Source organism: Elgaria multicarinata, chromosome 11, assembly GCF_023053635.1.
Source record: "Elgaria multicarinata webbii isolate HBS135686 ecotype San Diego chromosome 11, rElgMul1.1.pri, whole genome shotgun sequence".
NCBI lineage: Eukaryota > Metazoa > Chordata > Lepidosauria > Squamata > Anguidae > Elgaria > Elgaria multicarinata.
In genome coordinates, this window is record NC_086181.1 from 11491046 (window position 1) to 11503092 (window position 12047).

At 44.8% G+C, this 12047-nt stretch overlaps 1 protein-coding gene across 1 annotated transcript in view; it reads left to right on the forward strand.

The window, feature by feature from the left end:
• Window positions 1-733: 733 nt before the first annotated feature.
• KPNB1 (karyopherin subunit beta 1) overlaps window positions 734-12047 on the forward strand; it is a 41341-nt gene continuing 30027 nt past the window's right edge. Inside the window, exons 1-4 of the mRNA XM_063138516.1 lie at window positions 734-1301; window positions 2906-2964; window positions 10522-10704; window positions 11013-11213. Of these exons, the coding sequence (XP_062994586.1) occupies window positions 1262-1301; window positions 2906-2964; window positions 10522-10704; window positions 11013-11213 (483 nt within the window). The 5' untranslated portion in view covers window positions 734-1261. The remainder of the gene's footprint in view (window positions 1302-2905; window positions 2965-10521; window positions 10705-11012; window positions 11214-12047) is intronic.

Here is a 12047-nt window from a genome sequence, read left to right on the forward strand (position 1 = left end):
TTTTTAAAGAAAGAAGCTATTACTTTTTGGCTTTTACACTATCCTCCTTTTGATAGGTAGTGTTAACTGTCCATCTGGAACGGAGAGACCATAGCTCAGTGTGATAGAATACATGCTGCAGGTCATAGGTTCAATTCCCAGCTTCTCCAGATGGGGAGAGGACACCGTGGAGAACCACTGCCAGTCAGTGTCGACAATATTGGGCTAGATGGACCAATGGTCTGACTCCAGTATAAGCAGCCTTGTTTGGAAGCATGTATACATCACAAGAAATATACAGTAACACTTCTATAATTTATTTAGGTCTAATCAGAGTGGCTAAACGCTTTGCAGAGTAACATAAGCAAGAGAAAACGTAGGAATATAATTATTAAATATGTTATATTTAATATACAGTCTCAATTTAATATAAAAACATATGAAACACATCCACCACTCAGAAGTAAATACCGCATAGCTCAACTGGCTTCACTCCAAATATGGGAGCTCAGGTCTGCAGTCTTAATTAAGCCTGCATATCTCACCTAAGTATTTATAAAGAGATTTAAAAAAAAAAAAAAAACTGCGTTCAATTTGACCTGCCAGCGTCATGACGCATGTCGCAACAGGCCAATCGGCTCACGCGGTCGGGCAAGGCGGGCGTCGGCCGGTTGAAAACGCGAGAGGGAGGCGCTTCCAGACTGATCGGTTCATATGCGTCTTAGCAGGAACCTGGGCGTGCGTGAACACGTTGTATACGCACGAACGTTACGTGCCTGAAGGCGGGCTGGGGCCTGGCAGGCCTGACCAGTCCAGTCAGTGAATTAGGTGTAGGGAAGCGAATTAGCTTCCCCTCAGGGCGGCTGCGTGGGGGGAGGGGGGCGTGCTCTTTTGTTTTCCTCCCCTTCTCTCCCTTTCACTCGCACTCACTGGAATCCCTTCGCTTCACCTCGCCGCGCGCGCTCTTTTTGGTTTTTTTAGCTCCCCTCTTCCTCTCTCTTTTTCCCTCCCCCTCCTCTCCCCTCATTCTCTTCCGCCGCCACAAGGAGTTGTGTGTGGGGAGGGGGAGGGGAAGTAGTAGAGGAGTCGCTTCCGCCGGGGGTGGGGCCGCCCCGCAGCTGAGGGAGAAGTAAAGAGCGCGCGAAGGGAGAGACCGGCCGGCCGAGCGAGCAAGCAGAGAGGCGGCGGCGACTACCACCACCGACTCCGTCCTCTCTTTCCTTTTCCCTCCCCCCCTCCTCCTCCTCCCTTCCCTGTTTAACCTCACGCCGCCGCCGCCGCCATGGAGCTCATTACTATCTTGGAGAAGACGGTCTCGCCAGGTAAAGGGGAAGGGTTGGATAAGGTAGGGAGGCGATCCTGCAGCCGCCGCCACCACCACCACCACCCCGTCCATATAGGGCCTGGTGGCTGGAGAAAAAGAGCCCCTTCGTCGATGTGGGGAAGGGGATAGTGGGGGGTATCTGTGGCTGGGGGGATGTGGTAGATAGTCGGGGAAAGCTCCCCCCCCCAAGACGTAGATGTGAGGAAGGGGTTTGTAGCGGGGGAGACATTTGGAAGTGAGAGAATGGGAGATGTGGGGAGGGGGAGATAAGAGTAGTAAAGTGTGTGTCTCGTCTCTCCCCCTCCCCCGGATGCGGGACAGTTGGAAAAAAAGCGGGACTTTTCCTCTTATGTGGGGAGATAAGAGGTTCGACTGAGGGCTGGGCAAAGGTGAATTGAAATAACTTGGAGGTGGGGATGATCCCTTCGCCCGTGTGTGGTCTTATGTGGTGGGTCTGGGAGGAGGAGGTGGGGGTGGGGGTGAGGCATACAACGGCTTTCTTGTGTCTGAATTGCTAGGGGTCAGTTGGGACTGTAGTGATGCACGTGTGGTGGAAGGTCGCTGGGATAGGAGTCAATAGTCTCGCTGCGCAAAAGTGGGGGTGGGGAGGGGAGAAGAAACGAGAAAGTCGTGGGGGGTCCTGTTGAGGGTGGGGATGGAGTCGCCACTCGTGGCATGAGGAAAAGGGTGGGGTGAAGATTGTCCCTGCGGTTGGGCTTGGCATATGGCTGTGGGGCAAGGCTTCTAGTACTTGTGTCGGAAGGGCGATGAGTTTCTCCACCAATGTGTTTGCTTACATGAGTGAGAGGGAAGCTGAGGGGACGGCTGCAGATGGCCCCATGTGGGGTCACGTAGAGGTGCGTGCATAAGGCCGGTTTCTCCGTGTATGTGGAGACGGGGCTGGCCCTAGGAATGAGAGAAAGAGAAGCACCAGGAATTGATGCATGTCTACAGGAGCGTGTTTGTCTAAGGTGGTCTTCCAGCTTGGGTGTAGGCCCCAATCGTTGGGTGGGTGGCAGTGATCGGTAACTGATTGTCAAGAGTTACGTTAGCAATGAAGTTGGGGCTGTAGGCATGTTTCAGCACAAGCTGATGGAAGTTGAGTACATCTCTTCCACCACCACCCCACCTCCAAAAGAGTGTTAAGTGTGTGTGGGGAGTTCTTTTCTCTGTAGAATGAGACTAGCACCGGCTAATCAGGCAGGATGGTGTAGGGAAGACCCCTCCCCTCCATTCGCCTTGGGAGAGAGAATGCTTCTCTTTTTGCCTCCCCCCCCCCCTTTCGGCTCTTCTGAGTGAAACAGAACAAGTGACAACCCCCTCCCCAATCTTTGTGTGTTTCTTGCTGGTAGAAACGAAGTTTGACTAGGCGCCGAGGGGCCTCTGTATCGGGAGGAGTTTGGGCTTGGACGCTTTGTGGGAATGTGGGTATGAGAAGCTTCATGCGGGGGTGGGGTCGGTGCCCTGATTTTGGCGATAGGAAAAGCGGTTTTAAAGCTGGGAAAGAGAAGGTGTGGGGTTAATGCTGGGCTGAGACTGGGATCGAGGGCCGCCATTGACACCCCCTCGTGTGTCTTCTTTACCCACCCCCATCTGCTGCAGACTGCACTGAGCTCGAGGCGGCACAGAAGTTCCTGGAACAGGCAGCCATCGAGAACCTGGTAAGAGAAAAACCGGGCTTGCGCTGGCCTTGGGTGGGGTTTGGAAAAGCGGGATCCCTTCCCTGTGTGTGTGGTTAAAAAAAAAAAAAAAAAACCCATAGCAGGCCGAACCGCCATAGAGGGGCGCAGCCTAACCGAAGGTTTTTTTTTCTTCTCTTTTTTTGCGGGGAGGGGGGAGAATGAAAGAGGCAGCCAATGGCAAAGCTCTCGGGAGTCGCGCCACCCAATCCTGAAGGCGAGCCGGGCCCGCGGGAGGGAAAAGGAAGGGGAGGGCAGTTTAGCTCTGCCGCGCTGCATGCATGGAGGGAAAGTGGGGGAGGTGGATAGATGGGGCCTGCGGGGGCCGGCCATGTGGGGAAGCCGGCATGAGTAGTTATCTAGACGCAGCTGGAGGAGGAGGCTGCCTGAAACGGGCCTTTCCGCCTATGTGCTCGTAGGCGGGCCTACTTTAGGTTTCGTTTTTTCTTGCTACGTTCTCCTCTTCCCCACCCCACCCCACCCCATGCAATTTAAGGCTTGCCATGCTGTGCCTCCGGACCTTCACCCGTCTGTTTTACTTAATTTCTCTTACATTTTTGTCCAGCATCCCGCCCTACCTTATCTACTTTTCCAGGATTTTTCGCTTTCAATCGGTTTTATTCAAGCCTTTTATGTAATTTCATTAAAACTAATGTTTCCCCGGTGTGTATGTGTGTTTGGTTTTTGTTTTGTTTTTTGTCTAGGCCCCATTTTGAAATTGGTCTTTCTCAATCTCTCAAACGTTTTCTACCTATTAATGCTTTGAGAAGTAACCATTGATCCCTAAATTCCAAAAAGCTCGCTTTGGAGCATGACTGGTAGGGATAAAGTGCTGAAGGGGAGTCCAGGGTGTGTAACTGACTAAACTAATGTAGAAACAAGGTAGTTTGAACTTAGTTAAAATGAAAGTACATAAAGTATGATAGTATAGAATACAGTTCACAATTTATTTCAGTATGTATCAGAGGAGAAATGGGCACCTGATTGGTGTACATTGAGTTTAATGGTTAGAACAGAAAGGTGAATTGGATGTAATATAGCTTGTTCATAAAGGTGACTGAACCTGTGTTGATAATGGGCTATTTAGACCTTCAGGAAGGATTGTACAACATATGTTGTAAACACCAACAGCATGTCCCAATCAACTATTAAAATGATGTTACTGAGGGTGGATTGTTGCGTGTGGCATCCACCTCTTGAGAGACTCAATCGCTGCTCTTAACTGACTTCTCAGACTCAAGGGATGTACCTTCAAAGACTATGGGATTCCTTGAGGCTTTGGGTTGATTTAACAATCCTGGAGGGAGAAAAACTTTTGTCAATTGCATGTTGTGTGTTGTATTAGCATTGTTGGCTGCGTGTATACAACAGTCACTTTGATTCCTTACTCTTCAGACAGGTGCTTAGAATATTTCTCCTCCCATCCCTCAATAGTGTTTAATTTGCAGGGCAATATTCTGTGGGCGAGTTTGCACTGAAGTATTTGACACACAAACTTGCTACTTATAAAGGGCTCAGTGTAGTTTTTCTACACTAAATAAAAGTGGTATAAAATGTGAGGAGTAAAATATCTTTGCTGCTGAAAAGTTCATGCACGTATTGCCAGAGTAGTGCTCTTCACCACTAGTGTTTCTGCTTATAGAGTGTGTGACTTGCTTTTCTAGAAAGCTAAACAGTACAGCAATACTTTGGGATGTTCTCATATGACTTCTCATCCTCTTCTGCGGATGGGTGAACATTGTTCTTGGCATTAAAGCTTACAGAAGTAAGCATAATCTTATCAGCAAAAGTGCCTTGCTAAATGTATGTGTGGTGTCATACTAGTCTACTTCAAGTACTGTTGTACTGTGAGAAATGCCTTTGGCTCTAAAGATCTCACATGTTCTGTTAAAAGCAGCATAAGCTTAATGAAGGGCTCAGTGCCTGGTTATTGCAATGCTTGCCCAAAAATGTCTTGGCTATGGGATTCCGCTTAACATGCCAGTTGCTCTCCTAATTTGAAGGTGAATGGTGCACTAAGTGTTTCATATGCCCAACATCCTCTCCAATAGTGAAAGCCCACGGACAGTGAAACTGGGTTCCTGACTGAGTCACCAGCTGGAGGAACAGTCCTCTAGTTGGTATTTCAGCCGGGGCAGCTTGGCTGCACGTGGGCTTTCCCTGGCTGGGCAAAGCCCCTGCCTAGCAAAGCCAGGTCCCTTATTGAAGCTCTGTCTTGAGGAGCTCCAGATGGTGCTTCGATCGGGGACCAGATGTGGTTTCACTTCCTGGTGTCATCTGGTCCATTTAGGGTTTGGTGGGATCTCATCCACTCCCCAGATGCAGTTACCCATGCCTTCCTTTGGTGATTAGGAGCTAGGCTTGCCCACAGATTTAAAAAAAAGCCAATAATTGGGTGCTATCTCAAAACTTTTAGTCATCAGGGCTTCCTTTTAAATACACTTAAAATCAAGTGTACAGAGGGGGGCGTAGAGAAAGCAGAGCAGAACCACACATTGTGAGGCAAACACTATTTTTCCAATCACTTCCTTCACAAATGGCCTACAGGTTATGTTTAGACTGTTTTACTCTCACAATTTCAGGAAGGGAGTCTGAGGAACTGAGGCAAATAATGGTGACAAAAGATGAAATTCTCAACCTTATTGACAAATTGAAAGCAAATAAATCACCAGGCCCAGATGGTATCCATCCTAGAGTTCTCAAAGAACTCAAATATGAAATTGCGGGCCTCATCACAAAAATATGCAATATGTCCCTAAGCTCAGCCTCTGTACTAGAGGACTGGAAGATGGCGAACGTAACACCAATTTTCAAAAAGGGATTCGGGGATCCAGGAAATACAGGCTGGTTAGCTTGACATCTGTTCCAGGTAAATTAGTTGAAAGCATTATTAGACAAAATTAATAAGCATATAGAAGGGCAGGTCCTACTGAAGAAGAATCAACACTGCTTCCGCAAAGGCAAGTCCTGTCTCACTAATCTACTAGAATTCTTTGAGAGTGTCAACAAACATGTAGACAGGGGTGATCCGGTGGACATTGTTTACTTGGATTTCCAAAAGGCTTTTGATAAAAGTCCCTCACCAAAGTTTCCTGAATAAACTTAGTAGACATGGAATAAGAGGAAAGGTCCTCTTATGGATCAATAATTTGTTAAAGAACAGAAAGCAGAGAGTAGGAATAAATGGGCAATTCTTCCGATGGAGGGAAGCAAATAGTGGGGTCCCACAGGGATCATTATTGGGACCAATTCTTTTCAACTTGTTCATAAATACTCTGGAATTAGGAGTGACCAGTGAAGTGGCTAAGTTTGCCAACGACACCAAATTATTTAAGGTTGTTAAAACACAAAGGGATTGTGAAGAGCTCCAAAGGCATCTCTCCAAGCTGGGGGAGTGGGCATCCAATTGCCAGATGCGGTTCAATGTAAGCAAGTGTAAGGTGATGCACATTCGGGCAAAAAACCCAACTTCAAGTATAACCTAATGGGATCTGAGCTGATGATGACCGAACAAGAAAGTGATATTGGGATTGTGGTGGACAGCTCAATGAAAATGTCCACCCACTGTGCGGCCACTGTAAAGAAGGCAAACTTCATGTTAGGCATTATAAGAAAAGGAATTGAGAATAAAACGGCCAGTATCATACTGCCCTTATGCAAATCTTTGGTGCGACCACACTTAGAATACTGTGTACGGTTCTGGTCACCACATCTAAAAAAGGATATAGAGCTGGGAAAAGTGCAGAAAAGGGCAACTAAAATGATTAAGGGGCTGGAGCATCGAGGGAAGGTTACATCAACTGGGATTGTTTAGCTTGGAAAAAGGAGGCTAAGGGGAGACATGATAGAGGTGTACAAAATTATGCATGGTGTGGAGAAAGTGGATAGGGAGACATTTCTCTCTCTCTCTCTCTCCAAATACTAGAACCCGGGGTCATCCCATGAAGCTCATTGGTGGGAGATCTTCTTCACACAGCACATAGTTAAATTATGGAACTCACTACCACAAGATGTAGTGATGGCCACCAGTTTGCTTCAAAAGGGCATTGGATAAATTCCTGGAGGCAAAGGCTATCAATGGCTATTAGCCCTGATGGTTGTGTACTATCTCCAGTATTTGAGGCAATAAGCCTGTGTGCACCAGTTGCTGGGGAACATGGATGGGAGGGTGCTGTTGCACCATGTCCTCCTTGTTCATCCCTGGCCAATGGCTGGTTAGCCACTGTGTGAACAGAATGCTGGACAAATGTACCTTTGGTCTGATCCAACATGGTACTTCATATGTTCTTATGTTTCTGAGACCATTAAACCTGTCTCAGAAGAGAATTAGTGGGGTAAGTACCCTCTCCTGCACTAATTCACCCTTGCTGACTCTGGCAGATAATGGTTTCAAATTATGCTACACCAGGGTAATACGTAGTTCTGCCCATAGTTCCTTACCTGTATAGTAGACATGGAAGCAGATCAATTTTGCCCATGTGCAGCCAGTCCTATTTCACAATGTAACACTCATCATGTTGAACTCATAAGTTACAATGGGGATCTTGAACATTTTTATCTTTTTGAGCTGCCATTTACCCTCATAACAGTCTCTGTCCCTTAAGTGCAGAGTTTCATATGTATCTAAAAGCTATGCATAATACATCAAATATTTACAAAATCTATCATGATTGGACAAGAAAATAAAAAAGGGGTAAAATAAAATAAAATAAATAAAAAAGATCTGAGAGTAACCTAGTCTAACTCTAATGTAAGCCTCACCTTGGGTCTGCATGCTTTACATTACATTCCCACCTTAATTGGCCACCCTACAGATCAGCTTAACCATCATAGAAACAACCATCTCTTTCCTCCTAAACTCCCTAAGTGCATACTTTTTAGCCATATATTTTCCTCAAGCCCCTTCACACTTGTCAACTGCTCAAAGGTTTAAGAGATATGACAGAGAAGTTGAATATAATAAACATTCCATAACTCTCTATGTTCTAAATTTGATAGGTAACTTGGTACTCTCTGGATGTTTTGGACTTCAACTCCCATAATCTCACCATTGGCCATGCTAGCTGTGGCTTATGAGAGTTGTAGTCCAAAACATCTGGAGGGCACCAGGTTCTCTACCTCTGACTTAAATGGTAGAGCATGGATCACATTTGGTGTACTTGTCCAGACTTTCTTCCTGTCCCCCTTAGGCTAAGAAAGAAAGTTTATCCACATCCCAATCTTGGTTAAAAGCAGGAATAGGATGTTCAGATATCCCAATCTAGGTAGACATTATGAGGAAAAATGATTTGATAGACACCGGATAGGGAGGGGGGAGCTGGGATGGAGCTTTGTAGGAAGGCTGATTGTTAATATTCCAGTATTGGATTTTTCAGGCAGCAGCCCTAGATAGCACTAGGTGGATGGGAGGCTGAGATTCAAAAAACTGCACAGTTCCACAGTGCCAGGAAACTTTGGATGTGTGCTTCTTAAACAGCTCTCTAGCTAAGGGGACTTCTAAAAGCAGCTTGTGATATAGCACGAAGTACACTGCTGTTCAAAAAAGGGTAAAAAGAAAAGAATCCCCATAGGTAGGCATAGTTCATTTTGACCAGTCTGTGGTTTCTACAAGTACCTTGTAGATGCTAGCATATTAAGATTATTTCATACTTTTTTGAATGTTGGGCTGTGAATTTAGCCAAACTGGTCACCCTACCTTTACCCTTTTCTGTCCGCCTTCCCCCTTTTTCTGTACTTACCAGCAGTGGAAAATTACTTCATGGGTGGCCTGTCTGCCAGTGCACCCCAATGTAGTTAGAAATAAAGAGGGACTTTAAATCAGATGGGTCCTTTTGTGTAAATTGTCCTTTGCTCCCATGCTGGTATCTCTGTCTTTTAGTTTTGCTGAGCTATCATGGCTGAAAGTGGTGTGGTTTGGCTAAGAGTTTCCTAGTTCATTGCAGTAATCACAGACCATTTGGTGACCTTTCTGAGTTTCCTTATTAGAAGCTTATGTTGTAACACATGAACCAAACAGCCTGCTTCAAAAATCACTGCTAGTGACTTCTAGGCATTTGAAGTCAAATTTTAATTTCTTATAACAGAATAAGAAATTATTCTGGTGGTGGCCCCCAGACTATGGAATGATCTCCCTGACGAGGCTTGCCTGGCACCAACGCTGCTATCTTTCTGGCGCCAGGTTAAGACTTTCCTCTTTGCCCAGGCATATGGTGGCACATCTTAATTACCGACATGTTTTAGCTTTTTAATGGTTTTTAATGCTTTATGTGTGTATGTTCTGTGTTTTAGAATTTTAAATTTTGTATACTTGTTTTAATCTTAATTTTAGAATTTCTGTAAACCGCCCAGAGAGCCCTGGCTGTGGGAGCGGTATATAAGTGAAATAAAGAAATAGCTTATTCAACAGTGAAGTTTCCATTGAATTTTATGATGTAAAGAGAGACAACTAATTAACACCTTTGTGAATTTAGTGTAATTTGAATACTGTGGAGATAATAATAATATGTTTATTTGTTAACCGCCTCTTCCTCTGGATTGAGGCGGGGTACAGCATCATGGGACAAAACACGGTTGATGGATGTGATGTATTCTATCATTTTGTTGGCCCTTTGATCCCATGATTATGCGTACTTGAGAAATGAGTCTAAAGTAATTTGGGGGTTTTCTTAGTTGGTATGTAGGAATATAGCTCCTTCTCTCTGCCCTCCCCATCCTGCAATTTGATAGAATCCTGAAATGCCCTTGCTACAATCCTATTTTAGGAGCATTATGTGTGTCCTCTCTTGCTTACCTTTATAGTAAACTGTATGCATTTGGATTGGATATTGATAGTCCTTAAGAATAAGTATAATAAGTATTTGTTTGGAAGCTAAGATCTGATTGCACATAAATAAAAAGCAGATTTTGAATTGAATATGATAACAGAGTTAAATGGGAGGGAAGGTTATTGGGAGTAGAAGGCTAGAATGTAAAGATAAGGAATCAGTGTAGAGGCTTGAGGAAAGAGCTGATATCTGGGCTTGCCATGCAGCAGAGTTAAGTGATCTGCCTCAGGTGGACCTGCAAAAAAGGATAGATGAAGGCAGAATTTTACACGACTTTTTAAAGTATTCGCCCTAGTGGGTGTATGTGTGTACCATTTGCTGCCTGAAGCAGAACCCCAAAATGTCTTGGGCTAGAATGATCATAAATGTACCATCTCTGGATTGACTGAGGTAATACGGAAAGGTCAGTTTCATAGTTTTGGTGCAATGGACTAGGATCTTTGACAGATGGATTTGGGTGTGAGCTTGGACATGGTGTCACTGGATCCCTTGAGCAATTCACTGTCTCATTTCTTGGAATGCAATATAAAATAGATGCATTTGGATACTCAACAAAGAGTTGAGATTATTCATTCGTTCATTAGTCAATGTTCAGTTGAAAATACTGTCAGTTAAACTCATTTAAAGCTTCGAGTTCAGACATGATTCCTTCCTTAGTGGGAAGGATGTAGTGGGTTTCATTTATTGAAATGTCTTCATCTCTTTTATTGGCCAGCCCACTTTCCTTGTGGAACTGTCCAGAGTGCTGGCCAACCCAGGAAACAGCCAGGTTGCCAGAGTTGCAGCTGGTTTGCAGATCAAGAATTCTCTGACGTCGAAAGATCCTGAAGTAAAGGCCCAGCACCAGCAGAGATGGCTTGCAATCGATGGCAATGCTCGCCGAGAAGTCAAGAATTATGTATGTAACACTCCCAGCACTCTTACTTCCCGGTCTTGATAGTCTCCTTGTCTTTCTATAGTGAATACACAATGTCACTCTACATCTTTGTTTATGAGGTCTTGCTCTTCAATTTACTTTTCTTGTTCTCCCAAGTCAAGAAAAGTATTTGTTTAACCTCTAAGAGTTTTCTTACCTCCAGGAGCCTTCTTTGAGAAGCTGTAATAGAATTGAAAGTGTCACTCTATAGTCCTGCTGTCTAGTGCCAACACTATTCAAAGTGTGGTAGATTCATCTACTGGTATGTTGACCCCTTCTCTCTCTTGCAGGTTTTGCAGACCTTGGGTACAGAAACCTACAGGCCCAGCTCAGCATCACAGTGCGTTGCTGGCATCGCCTGTGCAGAGATCCCCATGAATCAGTGGCCTGAACTTATTCCTCAGCTGGTAGCCAATGTTACAAATCAACATAGCACAGAGCACATGAAAGAGTCAACATTGGAGGCCATTGGCTACATCTGCCAGGATATTGTAAGTGCTGCCCTCTGTGTCTGTAGTGCTTTTTTTATATGTACCTGTTCTCCTTCTTCTCTTGATGGGTTAATTTGAATCAGAAATGCAACCCAGTGGGCTCTTTTTCCAAATTTATGAAGTGTCAGGGTTCAACCCTGCTATGTGTAACAAAGCAATACTCCCTCTGAGCATGTGCTAAGTCTTTGTAATGAGGATTGAAGGCCTGGACTTTCAAGCCAGCTGGAGACTTCAGCTTCAAGCATGATAGCCATGATAAATGAGAAGCACAAGTGTTTGGGCCTGTCTTTTGCATTTACCCTGACTAGGGACTTGTGCTTTCTTCATCTGTCTCCATCATATTTGAAGGTTGTTTCAATATTACAGGTCTGTAGACAGGCCTGTTGTGTGTCTGCTCCTTTCTTATAACAAAGTATAAGACCTCTGAAGCATGGTATGACTTTCAGTCCTCTATGTTATACAGGAAAGCTCACTCAGGAGGCAGGTAAAAATATGAATGTTCTCTCTAAAGCTTGTTCTTTCTGTTTCACTTCCCATCTCTTTCAACCATTACACTGGTTCTTTTGCCATAAATCACCTTTTGCTCTTCCTCTGCACCACTCTTCTGGGAACATAAATGTTTTATTTGTTTATTTGTTTGTTTGTTTATTGCACTTATATACCGCTCCCATAACCAGGGCTCTCTGGGCGGTTTACAGAAATGTTCAAAGACTATCATTTGTGTTCCCTACAAAGTCTAGCATGCTGCTGGCCTGAAGTAACATTTCTGAATGATATATAAGTTCTGTGCTTGTATAAAGTATCCACAGCCCTAGACTGCAACTTTTAAGTGAG